This window comes from Lutra lutra, chromosome 4 (assembly GCF_902655055.1).
Source record: "Lutra lutra chromosome 4, mLutLut1.2, whole genome shotgun sequence".
Lineage (NCBI taxonomy): Eukaryota > Metazoa > Chordata > Mammalia > Carnivora > Mustelidae > Lutra > Lutra lutra.
This window is the reverse complement of record NC_062281.1, coordinates 26949706-26973954: the sequence shown is the minus strand read 5'-3', so window position 1 is coordinate 26973954 and position 24249 is coordinate 26949706. Positions and strand designations below refer to the sequence as shown.

Sequence of the window (24249 nt, the reverse complement as noted above, 5' to 3'; positions counted from 1 at the left end):
GGCTCGATCCCAGGACCCTGAGATCATGACCTGAGCCGAAGGCAGAGGCTTAACCCACTGAGCCACCCAGGCGCCCCAGAAGAAGAGAATCTTAAGCAGAATCCCCACCAAGTGTGGAGCCCATTCCAGGACATGATCCCCCGACCTTGAGATCACGACCTCATGTCCTGGGATCATGACACCTAGACTCATTGCTCAACCAAATAAGCCACCCAAGTATCCCCATCTATCTTCTATGAATTTTCACTTTCTGAAGTGCTCTATAGCTTAATAATTTATTACATTTTTCTCTTTTGTCCTCATCTGCTAGACTATAAGCTCCAAGAAGATGAGAGGATATTGTCTTTTTCATTCACAAATGCAAACTATGCCCGACCCACAAATGTTCAGTAAATATTTGCTGAATTAGTAAATACATAGGCATTGAGGGAGTAAAAGAGAATGATATCAGAATCTAGAAAAAGAAGAAAAACACTTCTAGAATGAACTGATAAGATCAGTTAGGATTTAGGGTAATACATAAATTAAGAGTTGGACAGCAAGAAAAGGAAGAAATGTGGGGCAATGGGGTGGAGGAAATGAATGGGGAGAGGAGGAAAGAGGAAACACATGACATATCTAGCAAACAAACAATTACTTAATTTGATTAAGTGGGGAAATATTACAAACTACATGTGATAAAAATGACATATAAAATTACTCTTGGAGTAGGAGGCTAAAGAATGTTGCCTTTAATAGGTAATAGGAAAACAATGACATGAAATGATCGAAATGGGCCTTAGAAATAATGAGATCAAGGAATGGGAAGGATACAATGGGCTCAAGGAACATCAGAATTGTGTGATGTTAATCATAATCCTAATAGTCAGGTGCTCCTAAGTTAAAATGTCATGATCTCCAGTTCGAGGAGGAAAAGAGCATTGTAGATAAAAATCAGCCCATTTGTCAGAATTTACCTATCAAGCAAATAAAAATCAAGGCATATCTGCCTAGAAATTATGCCACTGGATAATCTAGAATTTGTTTTCTAAAAGCCTCATGTGTGAGTAGGAAAATCAGATAGAGAATATACTCACTTGCTAGAAGGAATCTCAGCCAAATTTCCATTTCCCAAGCAGAGGAACACCTACCATGTTTCCTGAAACCTTTACTATTTAAAATCATCCTTTAGGAATATAGGAAGAGTCTACTTTCTTGGTTAAAAACAAAACAAACAAACATGAAATCTGTCCTTTTTATAGCAAACCTTAATGTCTTCTGCATCTGTTGCTGGTATTCGTAATGTGATTATGAAACCATTATTTCCCCATTGTGATTCCCTCCTTATGTTACCCTGTGGGCAGAACTCCTATTGCAGAGGCTTCCAGAAATGAAATACCAAAAATGTGCAGCAAAATAGATGTCTTCTCAATGGAGAAAAGTTAATATAATTACCTTGTTTATAACACACACACACACACACACACACACACACACACATTATTTTCCTAGTACCCACTGCTTAAGCATTTTGCTTTTTCTAAATATCAAAAGTTAGATTTAAATTTTTTTCATGTAGTCTTTATAGTTGTTAAAAAAAAAATAGTTTCCTCTTAAGGAGGCCACTGTGTTCTTACATCTCAACCACTACTAGAGGGGCTTCTGAAACCATAAAGTTCATTAAAATTTTTATGTCTAGTTAATATATCCTACCTCCACAAGTGGTCAGATCATTGCATTACTACAAAATAAATGTTTCTTCATTAAGGGAAGACAGAAATTAAGGTACCCTCTCCATAGACAAGACAGACTATTTGAAAAAAAAAAAAAAAAAAAAGCCACTGTGCTTGGGTGTATTCTCCAGCATTTCTGGAAGGGATGTATTCAAGTGTGTACTGAGTGATCACACAGACTTTGAGATTACCCTGCTGGACACCGTATCAAAACCACAGCTGCTCTAGGCAGCATTTGGATCCACCAAATGTATCATAACTGCTTTTCAATCTGTTAGTAACAGGCAGCCAAAGCTACTGCCATAGCTTGTTTCATAAATCTGTCCTCTAGACTAGAGCATAAGTTATTAGTCATTTTATTTCTATAAAGTTGGACTTAAATTTCCTTGTTTGACCTCCCCACCACTCTCTTACACTTAATTGGTATTGTGAAATGTCCTTATTGATCAGACAATGGATTAGAAAACATGGAGAATACTCCAAAAATCTTGTTTTTAAGATTTTTTTTTTAATATTTATTTGTCAGAAAGATAGAGCACAAGCAGGGAGAGGGCCAGGCAGAGGGAGAAGCAGGTTCCCTGCTGAACAAGGAGCCTGATGTCAGACCCTGATGTCAGGGTCCTGGGATCATGACCTGAGCTGAAGGCAGTGGCTTAACCGACTGAGCCACACAGGCTTTTAATTAATTAAAAGAACATCAGGCATTCTCTGGCACAGATTTCATGACCGTCCACTAATTGAGTCATTTTCTCTTTTCTCCCCTCTCTTTATCTGCCCCCTGTCCTGCTTTTCCCATTCTCTATAATTTTTTCTGATTTATTTCTCTACACTTCATCTTTCTATTTATAGTTTCTATTTAAATTTAGATTCACTGGCTTGTTTAAAAGCAGCACATGGAACTGAGGCATTTTTACATGACAACATTACCAAGTGTAACTACTGAGTGATGATTTATTTAATTTTACCATAAAGAAAGGTCTTTTTCTATCTTGAGAATAGTTTAACTACTTCTATTGTTACAATTTGATAAATGTTAATGTGTTACTATAACTTCATGTACTTTTTGTAGTACTGGTATTTTTTTATTTTATTTTATTTTTTTAAAGATTTTATTTATTTATTTGACAGAGAGAGATCACAAGTAGACGGAGAGGCAGGCAGAGAGAGAGGGAAGCAGGCTTCTTGCTGAGCAGAGAGCCCGATGCGGGACTCGATCCCAGGGCCCTGAGATCATGACCTGAGCCGAAGGCAGCGGCTTAACCCACTGAGCCACCCAGGCGCCCCTGTAGTACTGGTATTTTTTTATTATATTTATTTTAATCCAGGAAATTTTTAAGAATTTTGTTCCAGTTAAAAGAGAATATCCAGCAAATAGTTTGATGTGTTAGTTAAGGGCCCTCAACAAATGCTTACAAGTTTTGCTGGTCATCTTATCATTTTCTAATAGGACTCCACTTTTTGATTTTTGAAAAGTTAATATTGTCCTTACATTGCCTACATACAGTTCCAGATATTTTTCTTTGTTTTTCTTATGGGTGGAGAATCAAAATATCTAATAATTATTAAGAAGTATCTGGGGATCTGTTTGAAGTCAAAGCATCATTTTGTGATTATCTACTTCAGATTATGTGAACTCAAAGCCAACAAACTAAATGCCATTCCCTGTGAGGAGACGTATTTTTTAAAGCAACTGCATATATAATATATACAACTATACATCATTTGTTCTATGCTCATTCGTTACCAATGGAGAATTCTTTGCCACATTCTTAAATTTGACCCAGACAACTAACTTAGAAAATCCTAGCATTCCTTGATTGCTCATTTTATAGAAATAACTCATAACATAGTCACATAAATAATTACAAATAATAGGGCAAAAACACATTTCATGTAATAAAGTTTACACTTGATTAGAACAGAGATTTATCTCATTTACCTTCTAATCCTTCTACCGTTCTTGACATAGGTACTCAAATCTACTTTTTAAATTAGAGATCATGATTTAAGATGCTTAGATTATATTTCTAGCATGTGTTTTCTGTGAAAGATGCTAGTTTCCAAGACCTAAATATGTGAGTTTAAGTCCACTAGTCATTGTTTTCCTTTAAGATCAAACTCTCAATTATTTGTTCTAAGAAGCAAACTCTAATGTACTATTAATACTTATTATTTATTGACTGGGATATGACTCAATTTCCTTCATTTATTGAACATAATTTAGAGTTTCTAACCAAGGGGCAACTGGGTGGCTCAGCTGGTAAAGCAGCTGTCTTCTGCTCAGGTCATGATGTCAGGGTCCTGGGATCGAGTCCCAAGATGGGCTCCCTGCTCAGCAAGGAATCTGCTTCTCCCTCTCCTTATGCCCCTCCCCTCTGTTTGTCCTCTCTCTCTCAAATAAACAAAATCTCAAAAAAAAAAAAAAAGACTTTCTAATCAAAAGAATCATCTGAAAAATTATGAATAACTGTCAAACAATACCATTAAATTTTAACGATCCTATATATCCTATACTAATAAAGGACATTTTTGGCATCCAACAAAACATTTTATAAAAGCACAAGTTGTATATGAGAAACTTAAAAAAAAAAAACCTTTTTCAATTTCTTTGCTTAGTATGATAATTTAATAATCTATATTATGAATACCTATCCAAAACATGTGCTTCTTTTATTTTATTTTATTTTTTTAAAGATTTTATTTATTTATTTGACAGAGAGAGATCACAAGTAGATGGAGAGGCAGGGAGAGAGAGAGAGAGAGAGGGAAGCAGGCTTCTTGCTGAGCAGAGAGCCCGATGTGGGACTCGATCCCAGGACCCTGAGATCATGACCTGAGCCGAAGGCAGTGGCTTAACCCACTGAGCCACCCAGGTGCCCCAAAACATGTGCTTCTTTTAAACTGTGTTATCAATACTGAAGTCAATTTCCGATAATGACATCCTACACTTTCAGGAATAGCCCTGACTACAGAAGTAGACTTAGCTCCCAGTGCTGCCTCAGAACTTACAACCTAGTCCTACTGAACCAGGTGTACTTCTCCTGAATGTGCCATATGTCATAGCTCTGTCTGAACATGAAAATCATGCTAAAAAAAACGAATCCTTGTCGTCTAACTGCAAAATCCGATTACTTGTTAAGACTCTGCCGAAGTGTCATATACTGTTTGAAGTACTTCCTGAACTTCCTTAATGGAGCTCATTACTTTCCACTTTTCTGTACTCTACCATAAATATCTCTATCCCTACATTTATAGCACCATGTTAATGTTTTACCTTCCTGTCTCTTCTACCAGACTGTGACCTTCCCAAAGAAAGATGGTGAGAGTTATCTTTGCATTTTCCATGTTGAGCATACTGTCTGATATATAGCAGCCGTTCCATATATTTATGGTTGAATGAAGAATGAATGATTGAATCTTCTTTTACTGATTTGTCATCTATTTACATTACAGTGATAGACTTGTTATATCTGAGATTAGCAATAGCTGGAAAGTGAACTTCAAAATAAACCAAAAACAAATTTGTTCCAAACCAATTAACCAGTATTTATTTAGCACATGTCTATAATTACAGCCTCTGTTACTTCCCACAGGGAGTTTCTATTTTATCAGAATTTTAATGCAGGTTATGATGTTACAGTGATGGATTGAGTGGCCTGGAAAAATGATATTGAGGACATAATACCTAGTGGTGTTACCATCAGGCAGCAAAAGCCAACAGAAGTACAAAATGTGCACAGATTAAGGTATTAAATGCCTTAATGAACACTAGCATCAGTATAAGTTTACTGATGTTAATAATATGTGCCAATATTATATATTTATCTTCTACTTCTAGGTGTTATACCATAGCCAACATAAAATTCAAGGGCTGTGTTTAGTGCAGGAGACAAAAGGATTTCCTAAATGGACATGGTCTTGCATTAATGGCAGATCTTGTCTTCCTGGAGATTACATTGTAGACAGAGAGTACATAAATCCAAAATTACCAAAATAATCACCCATTACACTTGTGATAATATTATATAGCAAAAGCAAAAACAAAAACAAAATCATATATGTCTCCTATCTGTTTTTAACTAAGGCACAAAAGCCATTTTTGTCTCTGAAAGTTTTTTAAAGATTTGGACAATTAGTGTACATTTTCTGTCACCAGAAAAGTCACTTAGTCCAATTACAGGTTTAAAATATCTATAGAATCCAGTTCTTTTTACAATTAGACAATACTTATAATGAAAGAGGAAACATTACACCTGATACAATAGAAATAAAAAGGATCTCAAGAGACTACTATAAACAATTACACACCAATAAACTGGATAGAAGAAATGGAAGAATTATACAAATATACAATCTACCCAGTGAATCAGGAAGAAATAGAAAATCTCAATAGACAATAATGAATGTGTAGATTAAATAACTAATCAAAACGCTCCCAACAAAGTAAAGCTCAGGAACAAGTGACTATATGGGTAAATTTTACCAAACATTTAAAGAATTAACATTAATCCCTCTCAACTCTCAAAATATTGAATAAGAGGAAAAAGTTCCAAATTTATTTTTGGACCAGCAATTCCCTGATGGCTATAGTCAAAGATATTACAAGAAAACTACAGGATAACATACCTGATAAAAAATCCATAGCAAAATACTATCAAACCAAATTAAACAGGACATCAAAAGAATTATACACTATGATCAAATGGAATTTCCCCTTGGGATGCAAAGATGGTTCAACATACACAAATAAATGTGATATACTACAATAACAGATTAAAGGATAAAGATCATATGATTATCTTAATAGATGCAGAAAAAGCTTTTGAAAAAATACAATATTCTTTTATGATAAAAACTCCCAACAAATTTGATGTAATGGAATGTACCTTGAAAAATTACAGGCCATACATGAAAAACCCACAGCTATCATCATACTCAATGGTAAAAACAAACAAACAAAAAAACCTCAAACTTTCCATCTGAGATCAGGAGCAAGGCAAGGATGCCCAATTCTCACCATTTCTATTTAACACAGAACCGGAATCTTAGGGAAATTGGGCAAGAAAAAAAAGAAAGTCATCCAAATTAAGGAAGAAGAGAATGTATCTCTGTTTCCAGGTGATAGGGTCTTATATGTAAAAAACCCTAACTCCACAGGACAGCAAATTCTGTAAGGTTGCTATACAAAATATCAGAAATCCTTAATACTTCAATACACTAACACCAAATTATCTGGAAAGGAAATTTAGAAAACAATTTTAATTACAGTAGCATCAAAAAGAATAAAATACTAAGGAATAAAGTTAACCAAGGAAATGAAGACTTATATTCAGGAAATTATAACACATCGATGGAAGAAATTTAAAAAGACACAAATAAATAGAAAGATATTCCATGTTCATGGATTAGAAGACAAATTTGTCAAAATGTCAATAATACCAAAAGTTATCTACAGATTCAATGCAACCATTACCAAAATCCCCATGGCATTTTTTATTGAATTAGATAAATAAATAATCCTAAAATTTATATGGAACCACAGAAGACCCAAAGTAGCCAAAGGAATCTTGAGACATCACTGGAGACATCACACTTCCCAATATCAAAATATATTACAAAACTACAATAATGGTATATTATTGTAGTTGGTAATGGTATATAGACATACAGATGAATGAATAGAATGAGAATCTAGTGATCCAGTTGATAAACCCACATCAATTTATCTTTGTCAAGAGTGCCAAAATACACAAGGGAGAGAGAATAATCTCTTCAACATATGATATTGGGAAAACTGGATGTCCACAAACAAAAGAATAAAAACAGACCCTTATCTTACATCATATACAGAAATTAACTCAAAATGGATTAAAGACTTAAAGATAGGATCTGAAAATGTAAGATTCCTAGAAGAAATCATAGGGGAAAGTGTCATGACGCTGGTCTTGGTAATGTTTTCTTGGACATGACAAAAAAGCAGAGGCAACAAAAGCAAAAATAGACGAGTGGAGCAACATTAAAATAAAAGACTTCTGAACAGCAAAGGAAATGATCAACAGGGCAAAAAGTAACCTAAAGAATGGGAGAGGAGGGGTGAGATGGCAGAGAAGTAGGAGACCCCGTTTCAACCGGTTTTTTAAACTGAGCTAAGTATCTACCAGAACACTCTGAACACCCATGAAATCAGCCTAAGATGTAGGATTATACACTTCTAGATCTCTTCGGGGAGAGAAGATATCAGTGGAGAGGTAAAGCAGAGGGGGGATGCTCAGACTGATATCAGAATATAAACAGAAGGGGGAGGGAGCCACCAGAAGTGACCCATTGGAAAGTAATATACCAATATGAAAGTGCCCTGTGATTGGGGACCAGCATTAACTTGGAGTCTGGTTAAAAGCACTCAAGAAGAGTAAAAGATCTTAAGGGGCAACTGGTGGAATCGGGCAGTCAGGGACCGGGCCTAGGCCCATGGACCCAGGACAGCCACCACCCAGCAACCACCCAGTGACTCAGCAACCACCCGTACCAGAGGTAGTGTGGCGGAGCCTCCAATTTCTGGTCCCTGAGCCCCCGGGTTGTGAAGTTTGCACCACTACTCGGCTGGGCACACCCCCACACCTCCCGATGAGGGAATCTGGTGGGTGTTCTCTAGAACCACAGCCTTTTGCGTTCAGTGTTCACTGCATGACCAGGGTCTGAACCGTACTCCCCACATGCACCTGAGACAGCTCTGCGTGGGTGCTAGTCAGTGGTCTCTAGGACTGGCCGGGGGTTTGGACACTCCCAGCCCATGCCTGAAGGAACTCAGCGAGATCTCTAGCTGGGATCCCTTGGCTGTGACCTGAGCAACCATGAGGTCTGGACCCCAGACTGCAGTCCCGGCACAGGCACCCACCAGAAACAGGCTCCCTGGACCAATATCACTCACAGTTTTAGTGGCACGGGGGTGCAAAGACAAGTGGGCACTTCCAGTGACCCCTGAGACAGTGGCTGGGGGCGTGCACTGCCTGTGGGATATCGCACAGTTAAACAAAGTTTGCAGAGGGGGAGTCTGTATATTCTGGACCACCCAGAGGAGAGCAGACTGAGGCTTCTCTCTGAGGCAGAGGTATGGGTACAGTTTGCTTTCCACTAAACCTCCAAAAAGCAGCAAAAAACCACCAAAGAACAAAAACCTCCAGAGAACAAAAGCCTGAAAAACTGATTTCCACAGAGCCCAGCCCCTTGGTAGGGGCAGGAGGACACAACCCAAGCAAGACCGACTGAAAAACAATGAGGCAGGTGCCCCTCCCCCAGAAAGCCAGCCAAAAGAACAAGAGGACAACCACCTCAGGGTCCCCATAAAACTGTAAAACCCCAACATCAGGAGAAAACAATATAATAAGCCCTCGGTATTGCCCTAAAACCTTTATATTTCATACATAAAACTTTATTTTTAATTTGTTCTTACTATTCTTGTTCTTTTTAATTTTTTAAATCTACTTACCATTAACAACGAGAAGTTTAATACAGCATATTCCATAATAATCTTTTAACTTGAACTTTTTTCATATATATACTTGTTTTTTTTTTCTTTTTCTTTTCTATTTTTTGAATACACATATAGATATAAACTTCAAGGTAATCCTCTTTTCCTAATCAATAATACCCCTACATATAAACCAGTGTTATTCTCCCTTTATCTCTGGAAAGTTGAGTCCTTTAACAAAGATATCAAGATACACCCAGGAAGAATCAAAATAACCTTCCTTGCCCACATCAAGTGTTTTTAACCACCCTCCCATCTTTTTCTGCTGTCAGTGTTTCTGTGTATTTATTTTTGTTACAGTATTATATAAATTTTATCCTTGGGGTTCATTTTGGCTGGGTTTATTGTTCTTGTCATTTACTTTTGTCAGTCTTTTTGTTTGTCCATTTTTGTTGTATACTTTATACATCTTAATTTGGGGGCTTATTCTGGCTGGGTCTTCTCTTCTCTCTCTCTCTCTTTCTCTCCTTTTTTCTTTTTTCTTTCTTTTTGGTCATGACTTCCGATAGCTCAAAAGCCTTCCAGGGTGAACCTTGCCTGTATCATGGTTGATATACTCAGCTATACATCCCCTCAAGTACCTCTCACCAAAATGACTAGGAGGAGGGACACTCAACAGAGGAAAAATTCAGAAATTGTGCCCTCTCCATAAGAACTATTGGATAGGGACATAAACAGTATGTTGGAAAGGGAATTCAGGGTAACAAATTATCCAGGCAATGGCGAGGTTGGAGAAAACCATTAGGACAACATAGAGTCTCTAAGGACAGAAGTGAAAGCTGCCTGGGAAAAAGTTAAAAATGTTATCAATGAGATCCAATCTAAACTAAATACTCTAACAGCTAGGGTAACTGAGGCAGAAGATAGAATTAGTGATCTAGAGGACAAACTGATAGAGAAAAAGGATCAGGAGGAGGCACTGAAGAAACAACTTAGAAGCTATGAAAACAGAATTAGGGAAATAAATGATGCCATGAAATGTTCGAAAGTCAGAATTAATGGGATCCCTGAAGGGGTGGAGAAAGGAAAAAGACTAGAAGATATAGTTAACCAAATTCTGGATGAAGGTTTTCCTAATCTGGGTAATCATGTCCTAGAGGCAGAAAGAACATCCCCCAAGATCAACAAGTCTAGAAAGACCTCGAGGCACTTGAGTGTGAGACTGATGAATAATAATTTTACAAGAGCTTCTGAGGGCAGCTAGGGGGAAAAGATTCCATATGTACAGAGGAAGGTCCATCAGAATAATGTCAGACCTGTCCGCAGAAATATGGCAAGCCAGAAAGGGCTGACAAGACATTTTCAGAGCACTAAATGAGAACATGCAGCCAAGAATACTTTACCCAGCAAAGTTGACATTCAAAATTGATGGAGAGAAAAAGAGCTTCCAAGAGTGGCAAGGTTTAAAAGAGCATGTGACCACCAAGCTGGCACTACAAAATATTAAGGGGAGTTCTATAAAAGAAGAAAGAACCCAGGAGTAACACAGAATAGAAATTTATAGAGAAAATCTATAAAAACAAGGACTTCACAGGCAACATGATATCAATAAAAACATATCTTTCAATAATCACTCTCAACATGAATCACCTAAATGCTTCTATAAAATGGCAAAGGGTTGCAGATTGGATAAAATGACAGTACCCATCCATATGCTGTCTACAAGAGACCCATTTGGAACCTAAAGATACATCCAGACTGAAAGCGAAGGGATGGAGAAGCATTTTTCATGCTAATGGGCCTCAAAAGAAAGCTGAGCTAGCGATTCTTATATCAGATAAATTAGATTTTAAACTAAAGACTGTAGTCAGAGATAAAGAAGGACACTACATCATTCTTAAAGGGTCTATCCACCAAGAAGATCTAACAATTGTAAATATTTATGCCCCAATACGGGAGCAGCCAACTACATAAACCAACTGTTAATCAAGATAAGGACTCATATTGATATGAATACATTAATAGTAGGGGATCTTAACATACCACTCTCAGTAACAGACAGATAATACATGTGGAAAATCAATAAAGAAACAAGAGCATTGAATGACACATTGGATCAGATGGACCTCATAGATATATACAGAACATTCCACCCTAAAACAACAGAATACTCATTCTTCTTGAGCGCATGAAACTTTCTCCAGAATAGACCACATATTGGGGCACAAATCAGGGTTCAACTGATACCAAAAGATTGAGATTATTCTCTGAATATTCTCAGACCACATGCTTTGAAACTGGAACTCAACCACAAGAAAAAGTTTGGAAGGAATTCAAACACTTGGAAGCTAAAGACCACCCTGCTTAAGAATGTTTGGATCAACCTGGAAATCAAAGAAGAACTTAAACAATTCATGGAAACCAATGAGAATGAAGACACATCAGTCCAAAACCTATGGGATACAGCAAAAAGAGTCCTAAGGGGGAATTACATAGCCATCCAAGCCTCCCTCAAACAAACTAAAAAATCCAGAATTCACCAGCTCTTTTCACACCTGAAAGAACTGGTAAATCAACAACAAATTAACCCAGCCCCATGCACAAGAAGGGAAATAATCAAGATTAAAGCAGAAATCAATAAGACAGTAGAACACACCAATGAAACTAGAGGTGGTTTTTAAAAGAATCCCCAAGATCAATAAACCACTGGCAAAACTAATCCAAAAGAAAAAAGAGAGGACTCAAATTAATAAAATTATGAATGAAAAGGGAGATATCATGACTAACACCAAGGAAATAGAAACAATCATCAGAAATTACTATCAACAGTTATATGCCAATAAGTTAAGCAACCTAGAAGAAATGGATGCATTCCTGGAAATCTATAAACTTCCAAAACTGAATCAGGAAGAAATTGACAATCTGAATAGACCAATCTCTAGTAACAAGATTGAAGCAGTGATCAAAAATCTCCCAAAAAACAAAAGCTCAGGACCTGATGGATTCCCTGGAGAATTCTACCAAACATTCAAAGAAGAAATAAATCCTATCTTCCTGAAACTGTTTCAAAAATAGAAACAGAAGGAAAACTTCCAGACTCTTTTTATGAAGCCAGCATTACCCTAATCCCCAAACCAGGCAAAGACCCTATCAAAAAGGAGAATTTCAGACCAATATCACTGATAAATACGGATGCCAAGATTCTCAACAAGATCCTTGCTAATAGGATGCAACAGTGCATTAAAAAGATTATCCACCATGACCATGTGAGATTTATCCCTGGGATGCAAGAGTGGTTCAACATTCACAAATCAATCAATGTGATAGAACAAATCAATAAGAGAAGAGAGAAGAACCACATGGTCCTCTCAATTGATGCAGAAAAGCTGACAAGATAGAGCATCCATTCCTGATTAAACCATTTCAGATTATAGGGATAGAGGAAAGATTCCTCAGCTTCATAAAATCTATCTATGAAGAACCCACAGTGAATAACATCCTCAATGGGGAAAAGATGACAGGCTTCCCTTTGAGATCAGGAACATGACAAGGATACCACTCTCGCCACTGTTGTTCAACATAGTACTAAAAGTCCTAGCAACAGCAATCAGACAACACAAAGAAATAAAAGGTATTCAAACTGGCAAAGAAGAAGTCAAACACTCTCTCTTCACAGATGACATGATACTTTATATGGAAAACCCAAAAGACTCCACCCCCAAACCACGAGAACTCATACAGCAATTCAGTAACATGGCAGGATACAAAATCAATGCACAGAAATCAGTTGCTTTCTTATACATTAACAATGAAAATATAGAAAGGGAAATGAGAGAATTGATTCCATTTACTATAGCACCAAGAACCATAATATACCTGGGAATAAACCTAACCAAAGAGGTAAAGGATCAGTACTCGAGGAACTACAGAACACTCATGAAAGAAATTGAAGAATATATAAAAGATGGAAGATCATTCCATGCTCATGGATCAGAAAAATAAACATCATTAAAATGTCTATACTGCCCAGAGCAATCTATACTTTCAATGCCTTCCGGATTACAATTCCACTGGCATTTTTCAAAGAACTGGAAAAAACAATCCTAAAATTTGTATGGAATCAGAAGAAATCCCAAATTGCCAAGGAAATGTTGAAAAAGAAAAAACAAACCTGGGGGCATCACGTTGCCTGATTTTAAGCTTTACTTCAAAGCTGTGATCACCAAGACAGTGTGGTACTGGCACAAAAACAGACACATAGACCAGTGGAACAGTTTCAGAGCCCAGATATGGACTCTCAACTCTATGGTCAACTAATCTTCAACAAAGCAGGAAAAAAACATACGGCAGAAAAAAAAAAAAAATAACAGTCTCTTCAATAAATGGTGTGGGGAAAATTGGACAGCTATGTATAGAAGAATGAAACTCGACCATTCTCTTACACCGTACACAAAGATAAACTCGAAATGGATAAGAGAGCTCAATGTGACGTAGGAATCTATCAAAATCCTAGAGGAGAACATGGGCAGTAACCTCTTCGACATCAGTCACAGCAACTTCTTTCAAGACATGTCTCCAAAAGCAAAGGAAAAAAAAAGTGAGAATGAACTTTTGGGACTTCATCAAGATCAAAAGCTTCTGCACAGCAAAGGAAACAGTCAACAAAACAAAGAGGCAACCCACAGAATGGGAGAAGATATTCACAAAGGACACTACAGACAAAGGGCTGGTATCTAATATCTATAAAGAACTCCTCAAACTCAACACACACAAAACAGATAATCATGTCAAAAAATGGGCAGAAGACATAAACAGACACTTCTCCAAAGAAGACATACAAATGGCTAACAGACACATGAAAAGATGGTCATCATCAATAGCCATCAGGGAGATTCAAATCAAAACCACATTAAGATACACCTTACACCAGTTGGCCAAAATCAACAAGACAGTAAACAACAAGTGTTGGAGAGGATGTGGAGAAAGGGGAACCCTCTTACACTGTAGGGGGGATTGCTAGTTAGTGCAGTCACTTTGGAAAACAGTGTGGAGATTCCTTAAGAAATTAAAAATAGAGCTATCCTATGACCCTGCCATTGGACTACTGGGTATTTACCCTAAACATACAGATGCAGTGAAAAGAAGGACCAAGGGGTGCCTGGGTGGCTCAGTGGGTTAAAGCCTCTGCCTTCAGCTCAGGTCATGATCCCAGGGTCCTGGGATCGAGCCCCGCATCGGGCTCTCTGCTCAGCAGGGAGCCTGCTTCCTCCTCTCTCTCTGCCTGCTTCTCTGTGATCTCCGTCTATCAAATAAATAAATAAAATCTAAAAAAAAAAAAAAAGAAAGAAAAGAAGGACCAACTGTTCCCCAGTGTTCACACCAGCAATGGCCACTGTCGCCAAACTGAGGGAAGAGCCAAGATGCCCTTCAACAGACAAATGGATAAAGAAGATATGGTCTGTATATACAATGGAGTATTATGCCTACATCAGAAAGGATGAATACCCAACTTCTTTATCAACATGGATGGGACTAAAGGAAATTATGCTGAGTGAAATGAGTCAAGCACAGAGAGTCAATTTATCATATAGTTTAACTTACCTGTGGTGCATAAAGGAATAACATGGAGGACATTAGAAGAATGAAAGGAGAAGTGAATTGGGGGAAACTGGAGGGGGAGATGAAGCATGAGAGACTGTGGACTCTGAGAAACAAACAGGGTTTTAGAGGGGAGGAGTGTAGGGGGTTAGGTGAGGCTGGTGGTGGGGACTCAGGAGGACATGTATTATATGGAGCACTGGGTGTGATGCATAAACAATGAATCTTGGAACACTGAAAAAATAAAATTAAATTTAAAAGAAAGAAAAAAAAAGAATGGGAGAAAATATGTGAAAACCATACATCTAATATTAGGTTAGTACTCAAAATATATAAGGAACTCCTACAATTTAATAACAAAAATAAATAAATACTCTGATTTTTAAAATGGGCAAAGGACTTAAATAGACATTTCTCCAAAGATGACATACAAATGACCAATAGGGTATGAAAATATGATCAACACTTCTAGTCATTAGGAAAATGCAAGCAAATAAAAACCACAATGAGATATCACTTCATATCTATTAGGATGGCTACTGTCAAAAAAAGAAAATGCCATCCACAAGATGGCTGAATAAGATGTCCCTTATTATATCCTCCCTTTAGCAACAATAACATAGCAGCCATCCATGGACAACATGCCTTTTGGGAGATGTGAGATCCAGGTAAGATATGGTGAAATCTCAGTGCAGTACAAGAATGAGAAGAGCCATTTGGAAAAGACAGACCAGCCCCTAAGTGGCTGAGTCAGAAACAGTTCCATAGACCTGAGAACTTGGCAACAAACTCATTTGTCTTCGCTTCCTGTCATCAAAAAATACACTGAGGAATCCAGGAGGAGTCTGGCCTACCAGTGTAACAGGTAATAAGAGTATAGACTTTGGTCCTGGCTGTGAACTCTGAAAGTGCCCTTTGAACTGACTCCAGCTCCTCTGAGCCACAGTTTAGTAGCTTCTGGAGAACACTGACTTACGCAATCACCCATGAATGAAAGACCATTTATGGAAGTCAAAGAGTCTGGTAGAAGTACAAAATGCCATTGGGACAAAAACAACAAAAAATCAAAATTGGACACACTGCTGAGGGTAAGAGGAAAAAATTGACTTTATCTGCATCATTCCTGAGATAACAGAACTCAGTGCTAAGAGATCCCTGATTGACCCATGATTTCTCTTGTTGTGGAAAGTGGCAATGTATGAGTGAGTGCTTGATCTTCCCAGCTGTGCAAGTTGCTACCAGAGAGGAAAGAGGCCCAACTTTCTCTTGCCTCTTCCACATTGAGTTATGACCTGAAAAACTAAGCCTGATGAGAATCTGGGAAAAGAGAAGCCAGAGCTCAAAAAGGAACAGATGAAAGGAGTGTAGATTCTACTAATTATGTCCATCAGAAGGCCTGCTCATGAACCAGTGGGAGGGACATCACCTGTGGATTCCCCCAGCTGGACCATGGGCATCTGCAGTGTTTTGGTACCTCTTCTAAATACCCCATTATGCAATGGCTGACGTCCTGGGTATGCTTTCAACAACAACAAGACCAAAGCTTTTGTAGAGAGCTGGTGAGCATGTGTAGAAAGCTGGCCCAAATTTGTGGACCTGGAAGGGACATCAGACCTGAGCATTTAGCACCACCCTTGGAAAAGCAGAAGATTGTTGTTCATACAGGGCCTGGCTCTAGAAGACTAAGAGAAGGAATACAAGCTTAAGAGCTCTGTCATAAATATATATGCAGATAGGGATGCTTGGGTGGTTCAGTCAGTTAACATATGACTCTTGATTTTGTCTCAGGTTATGAGACCAAGTCCCATGTTGGACTTCACTCAGCACAGAGTTTGCTTGATATTCTTTCTCATTCTCTCCCTCTGTCCCACCCTCCACTCATTTGCTCTCTTTCTCTCAATCTCTCTAAAATAAATAAAATACACACACACGCAGCTAACACTAGAGCACCACCCAAATATATTAAGTAAAATTATCTATAGGGGAAAATGATGCAATCTTATATATACAAAATCCTGGAGACTCCACCAAAAACTATTACAACTAATGAATAATTCAAGAAAGCTGCAGGATAAAAAATCAACATTCAGAAATTAGTTGTGTTTTTATACACTAAAAACAGTATCTGAAAAAGAAAGAAAATAATACCATTTACAATAGCATAAAAAGTAACAACAGTAAAATTTGGGAATAAATTTAACCAAATTTAAGCCACGTATAGATTCAACAGAATTCATGTCAAATTCCAATGGCATGATTTCACAGACAGAAATTCATGGAACTGCAAAGATCCTGAATACCCAAAGCAATCCTGAGAAAGAAGAACAAAGCTAGAGGCATCATTCTTTCTGATATCAAACTATTACAAACCTATAATAATCAAACAGTCTTGTACTGGCATAAAAAATGGACAGAGACACCAATGTAACAGAATTGAGAGCCCAGAAATAAACCCTCAGATGTACAGCCAACTAACATTTGACAAAGAAGCCAAGAATACTCAAGGGGAATGTATAGTGTCATTCCCACAAATGGTACTGGGGAAACTATTTAATCATATGCAAAAGAATAAAATTGGATCCCTATCTTACACTACTCACAAAAATTATTCAGAATTGGGATAAAACCCAATATTATAAAAGTCCTAAGGGAAAAGAGGAAAAAAGCTCCTTGACATTGGCCTTGGCATTGAATTTTTTTTTTGGATATGACACCAAAAGGACAAGCAACAAATACAAAATAAGTAAGTGGAACTACATCAAATTAAAACAATAAATTTTCTGGGGCACCCAGATGGCACAGTGGGTTAAGCGTCCAACTCTCAGTTTCAGCTCAGGTCATGATCTCAGGGTCATGAGATGGAGTGCTGTGTTGGGCTCTGCACTTAGTGCAGAGTCTACTTGAGAGTCTCTCTTCCTCCCCCACCGCCCCTCCCTACCCCTGCTCCTACTGTCTTTCTAAGATAAAATAAATAAATCCTTTAAAAAAAAAATCTTCTGCCCAGCAAAAGAAATAATAAAAAGGCAACTTACAGAATGGGGGAAATATTTGCAAATTATGTATCTAATAAGGGGTTAATATCCAAAATACGCAAGATATCCATATAACTCAGTAGCAAAACAAGACAATAACAAAACCAACAAACAAAAAAAAACACAAAAATCAATTTGATTAAAAAATAGGCAAAAGATCTGAATAGATATTTTTTTCCAAAGGAGAAATATAAATTACCAATAGGTTCACGAAATGATGCTTAATATCACTAACCACTACGGAAATGTGAATCAAAAGTCCAATGAGATGTCATCTTACACCTGTTAGAACGACTGTCTTCAAAAAGACAAGAGATAACAAATATTGCTGAGGATGTGGTGGAAAGGGACCCCTGTTCACTGTTGGTGGATACAAAAATTGGTGCAGCCAGTATGGGTAAGAGTATGGAGGTTCTTCAAAAAATTAATAATATAAATATCATATAATGCAACAATTCTATTTCTGGGTATACATCCAAACGAAATAAAATGAGGATCTCAAAGAGATATCTGCGCTCCCATGTTCATTGCAGCATTACTCACAATAGTCAAGATATGGAAACAACCTACACATCCATCTATAGATGAATGGATAGAGAAGTGTGGTATATAAATATAAAATTAATTATTCAGTCATGAAAAAGTAGGAAATCCTGCTATTTGCAACATCATGCATGGACCTTAAGGGCATTGTGCTAAGTGAATAAGTCAGACAGAGAAAACAAATATCTATTTGTGTGTGGAATCTAAAAGAGATTCATTCATCTTGAATCTTAGGAACAAAGAGCAGAATGATGGTTGCTAGGAGATGAGTGGTGGAAAAATGGGGTGATATGAGTCAGAGTGTATAAAATTCTAGTTATAAAATGAATAAATTCTGGGGATCCAATATATAGCATGGTGACAATGGTTTGCAATATTGTGTCATAAACTTGCAAGTTGCTAAGAGACTAGATTTTAAGTATTCACACACACAGACACAGACACACAAAATAACAAAGAAAAAAAAGAAGCTAATTATGTGAGCTATGGAGGTATTAACTATCCATATTGTGTAATCATTTTGCAGTAAATACATATATCAAATCAACACATTGCATAAGTTCAAGAACACCACAATGTTATGTGTGAATTAAATTTCAATGAAATGAAAAAACAAGACTTTTGCATCATATTCATAAAAGAGTTTGGCTTGTAGTTTCCTAATGTATTATGAGAACCTATGATACACCACAGAGGACAGAATAATTAAAACAGCATTGGGATTACCTGGTCCTTAAAGGTTGGCAAATTTCTTTTTCTTTCTTTTTTTTTTTTTTTAAAGATTTTATTTATTTATTTGACAGACAGAGATCACAAGTAGGCAGAGAGAGAGAGAGGAGGAAGCAGGCTCCCCACTGAGCAGAGAGCCCGATGCGGGGCTCAATCCCAGGACCCTGGGATCATGACCTGAGCCGAAGGCAGAGGCTTTAACCCACTGAGCCACCCAGGCGCCCCAAGGTTGGCAAATTTCTATGTGAAGCCATTTGGACCTGGTATTTTGTGTGTGTGTGTGTGTGTGTGGGAATTGTTTTCTATATTACTCCTATGATTATTGCTCTATGTAGAATTTCTGTACTGGGTCAATTTTGGTCAATTTCATAATGCATGTCTGTTTATTTCTCCTTGTATTTCTTGATGATCTGCTTTAAGAATGTTGGCGCTATGTTATCCAGTGCATAAATACTCAAAACTGGAGTTTTGGGGCACCTGGGTGGCTCAGTCATTAAGCGTCTGCCTTCAGTTCGGGTCATGATCCCAGGGTCCTAGGGTCGAGCCCCACATCAGGCTCCCTGCTTGGTGGGATGCCTTCTCTCCCTCTCCCACTACCCCCTGCTGTATTCCCTCTCTCACTGTGTCTCTGTCAGATAAATAAATAAAATCTTTAAAAAAAAAAAAAACTGGAGTTTTATGTTAGGATAGGTCTCCTTTTGAGAACTATAAAATGTTGTTATTTGTTTTAAAAAATTACATGTTGGAGTGCCTGGGTGGCTCAGTTGGTTAAATGACCAACTCTTGGGGCGCCTGGGTGGCTCAGTGGGTTAAGCCTCTGCCTTCGGCTCAGGTCATGATCTCAGGGTCGTGGGATCAAGCCCCGCATTGGGCTGTCTGCTCAGCAGTGAGCCTGCTTCCTCCTCTCTCTGCCTGCCTCTCTGCCTACTTGTGATCTCTCTCTCTCTGTCAAATAAATAAATAAAATCTTTAAAAATAAAATAAAATAAAATAAATGACCAACTCTTGATCTGGGCTCAGGTCATGATCTTAGTGTTGTGAGATCAAACCCCATGTTGGGTTGCATACTCAGCATGGAGGTAGCTTGAGATTCTCTCCTTCCCCTCCTCACTCCCCTACCCTGATGCATTCTCTCCACCTCTCTCAAAGAAATAAATACATCTTAGAGAAAAAAAAAAATATGTGTTGGTGAGTATACAGAAAAACTGGAACCCTTATACAATGTTGATGGGAATGTAAATTGGTGGAAGCACTATGGAAAACAGTACAGAGGTTTCTCAAAGAAATTAAAAGTACATCTATTATATGATCTAGCAATCCCAGCTGAGTATATTTACAAAATATTTGAAATAATCTCAGAGACATCCACCCTCCTATTTTCATTGCAGCATCACTCACAATAGCCAACATAAGGAAACAACTGAAATGCCCATTAATAGATAAATGAATAAAAAGATGGTATATACATGCAAAGTAATACCATTGTCTTGAAAAAAAAGGACGTCCTGCCAAAGGCAACAACATGAATGAACCTAGTACACATTATACTAAGTGAAATAAGCCAGACAAAGAAGGACAAATACTACATGACAGCATTTATGTGAAGTATCTAAAATAGCCAGATCAAGAAAATAATAATAAAAGTAAAGAAATAAATACATAAAAACAGTCAAACTCTTAGAACTAGAAAGTAGAATGGTGTGTGCCAAAGCTTGGGAAATGGGAAGTTTCTGTTCAACAGGTATAAAGTTTCAATTATGCAAAATAAGTAAGTTCTAGAGACCTGCTGCACAACATTGTGCCTACAGTAACACTACTGTATTGTGTGTTAAAATTATGAGGGTAGATCTCATTTCACGTGTTCTTAAAAGAAAAAAGAAAAGAAGAAAAAAGAAATACTTATAAATTCTGTTGAAAATAAAACTTTTATAGAATGGAGAGGCACATCAAAATCTTTAAAAATAAGATGATATTCTCTTCTGACAAAGTCCATTTAGTTTCTATATTCAAGAAATTAATATTTAAAAATGAATGTAAACTTGTTCTTAAATTTCTTGAGGAACACCTGATATATTTACCTGTGTATTCAAGGTGAAATCCTGCAGCAGAAACACTGATGTCTGATTGAAAATTTAGATATAGATTATTAGATGTACTATTCAACAGATGGGGTATTGTTGTTCCTGAAATGATAATTGAAAAGGCAGGTCAATGATCACATAATAAAGATTACAGTAAAACTAAATCAGTTAACTACTAATCAGCCAATAGATTATCACTGAAATTACATATTGGTTAAATGTTCTTTCAGGAATTTTTTGATAAAATTATATCTTCCAGGGGCGCCTGGGTGGCTCAGTGGGTTAAAGCCTCTGCCTTCGGCTCAGGTCATGGTCCCAGTGTCCTGGGATCGAGCCCCACATCGGGCTCTCTGCTCGGCAGGGAGCCTGCTTCCTCCTCTCTCTCTCTGCCTGCCTCTCTGCCTACTTGTGATCTCTATCTGTCAAATAAATAAATAAAATCTTTAAATATATATATATGTATATATATATATCTTCCACATTTCTTTTTCATTTTATTGTTTGTGACTATCTCCAAAGAGACAGTCTTTGGATCACTTTGGGATCACTCTATAGTGCTCCCTAAAAATAGGCAGAACAAAGAGCTGGTTAAAGCAGTAAATTTTACAGTTCACCTAAAATAAATGTTTTTAATTTCACGTGGATTTCAATTTTCCATGCATGAACTAACAGGAAACTTAACTTTAAAGTTTGCAGGTGATTTTTATAGAACAGTAACTTAAGATTATGTGTGGATTCAAAGGATGTATTTATTTATTGTCCTTTTTATTATATATATATAATAAAACACACAAATATATATGCATTTCATGTTATGTATGCTTTTCTATGTATTTACTTACTTACTTCTACGTACTTACTTCTATGTATTTCTATGTACTTACTTTTACCAGGTAAAGTACCTTGATGTATCTTATACTCTGACAGCAAAGCTGGTAAGTAGTGTTTGAAAAATCCCAATTATAAACTAGTGTTAGCCATGTCTCTCAGCAAATACATTATAATGATATACTTCTGAATTTCTAAAGGAAATCAACTTGACTTTGTTTGATTACTGAGTTGAAAACATAAAATATCTGCTTGAGCCAATTACTTCCTATTTGACATTGAGTAATAATTCAAGATCCTTAAGATTACAACTCAAGCAGTTTCAAATGACAAGCATAAAAATAAGTGTCAATTCTATTTTTTTTAAATATGTTTTAAGATAGCATATTATTTGATAGCATTGCAAAATTTTTCTGTAACAGTAACTTTATACTTTGTACAACCCTGTGGACCTTAACCACTCACTGATCCTTCTATAAAAGAAGTTAGGACTAATTCATTATAGAACATATAATTGCTTTGTTTTTGTTTTCAACCTGTTACCTGTCCATAGTATCCTTACTGAATCATTTAAGATAGAGGTAAACTTGACCTGCCCTTAGCCTCCTAGAGAATCTTAGCGATCGAGAGCTTTGGCTCTGGAGCCACACCAGCTGGGCTCCAGTCTCATTCTAACATTAGCTGTACAAACTCAGTCAACTTAATCTCTCCAAGTTTCAATCACGTACCAGAACTGCTAGAAAGAGCAAACGAGGAAATGGATGACAAGCGTCACATAGAGCTAGCACTTGGTAAATCAATAGTTGTTGTCACTTTTATTATCGTCATTGTATTTATTGTTAAGAAAGTAGGGACGCCTGGGTGGCTTAGTGGGTTAAATAAAGCCTCTGCCTTCAGCTCAGGTCATGATCCCAGGGTCCTGGGATTGAGCCCAGCATCGGGCTCTCTGCTCGGCGGGGAGCCTGCTTCCCTTCCTCTCTCTCTGCCTGCCTCTCTGCCTACTTGTGATCTCTGTCTGTCAAATAAATAATAAATAAAATCTTAAAAAAATAAAAGAAAGAAAGAAAGAAAGTATACCTCCAATCTATTCTACACAAATGTATATTCAAAATGTTAAGAGATTTCTTCCAAGAAAGACTTCTACCTTAATCTATAGATAAAATACTTTCTATGACTAAACCAAGTCACTCCTACTCCAGGTATTTCTTCTTTCCTTTTCTCCATGGTGATGCTGAAAAACTGGTTATCATACTCTATTTTAAAATCTATTAAAAACTTAAAACCATTCACACTGATTCAAGTACATCTGAAAATAAGAAGTTGGTGGTTAAGCTATGTTCCTCTGTCTACAGTTAAAAAGTATAATAAAGTAAAAAGTACAGTTAAAATTAGAGGTAAGATTTGATTTCACTTTTCATACATTGGAAAAAGCTGTTAGATTATTGCATAAATTACCTTTAAAAACCTTAACAAATTTAAAGGCCTTCTGGTCTTGGTACCTGGGTATATATTAACTTTATATAAGTTTATTAATTTCATAGACATAATTTTATATTCTCTTTATTCTCACTCAACAGTACCTTGTAACATTTACCATGTTGTTACACAGTCTCAAAAATTATTTTAATGGTTGGGTAACACTCTATTGAGTAGATAGAGCATAATTACCAAGCACTGTCTAAATTTTAACTATTTAAGGGCACACATATTACTCTTGAACCACAGCTCAGCTGAAAATATTACTATAAAAGCATCAATAAATAATTACATAAATACAGTAAGAATATAATAAGGTTTTAAACAGCAATTTCAATGTCATTACTTTTAATGCCTTTCAAACTTCTCACCTTATAATTTAGTTCCCTGTGTATAGTTTATAAAAAGCAATTTAAATGGCCAAGTCAGAGTTCTGGGAGCTCTTTTAAAAAGAGAGAGAGATTTTTATATTCCTAATTATATCTTTATTTTAATTAAGCTCAGCTCTTCTGTTTACCTGAATAACTTCCAAGTCGTGGAGCATTGTTGTCTCCCCCATCATAGAAGTCCAGAGAATCCCAATTATGTTCTGTAGCAAAGCTCACAACTTGCACCTGTGAAATAATACTTTCTGATAAGAAAACATATTTCTAACAAGATATTAATATTTCTGTCCTCCCCACCATATTAGAAGAGTGAACTCTGAGCTGGGACCATGTCACTGTGGCCCTTCATAGAAGGATTTTAGCAGAACTGATCTCTGCCATTGTTGCACTAGCTTA

General features: G+C 36.9%; 1 protein-coding gene across 5 annotated transcripts in view; it reads right to left on the bottom strand.

Moving 5' to 3' along the window:
• CSMD3 (CUB and Sushi multiple domains 3) overlaps positions 1–24249 on the bottom strand; it is a 1255873-nt gene that overhangs the window by 131641 nt on the left and 1099983 nt on the right. For all 5 annotated transcript variants that reach the window (XM_047727675.1, XM_047727671.1, XM_047727673.1 and 2 more), the window contains 2 exons: positions 23985–24081; positions 21161–21265 (listed from right to left, as the gene is read on the bottom strand). In XM_047727675.1, coding sequence (XP_047583631.1) covers positions 21161–21265; positions 23985–24081 — 202 coding nt within the window. The remainder of the gene's footprint in view (positions 1–21160; positions 21266–23984; positions 24082–24249) is intronic.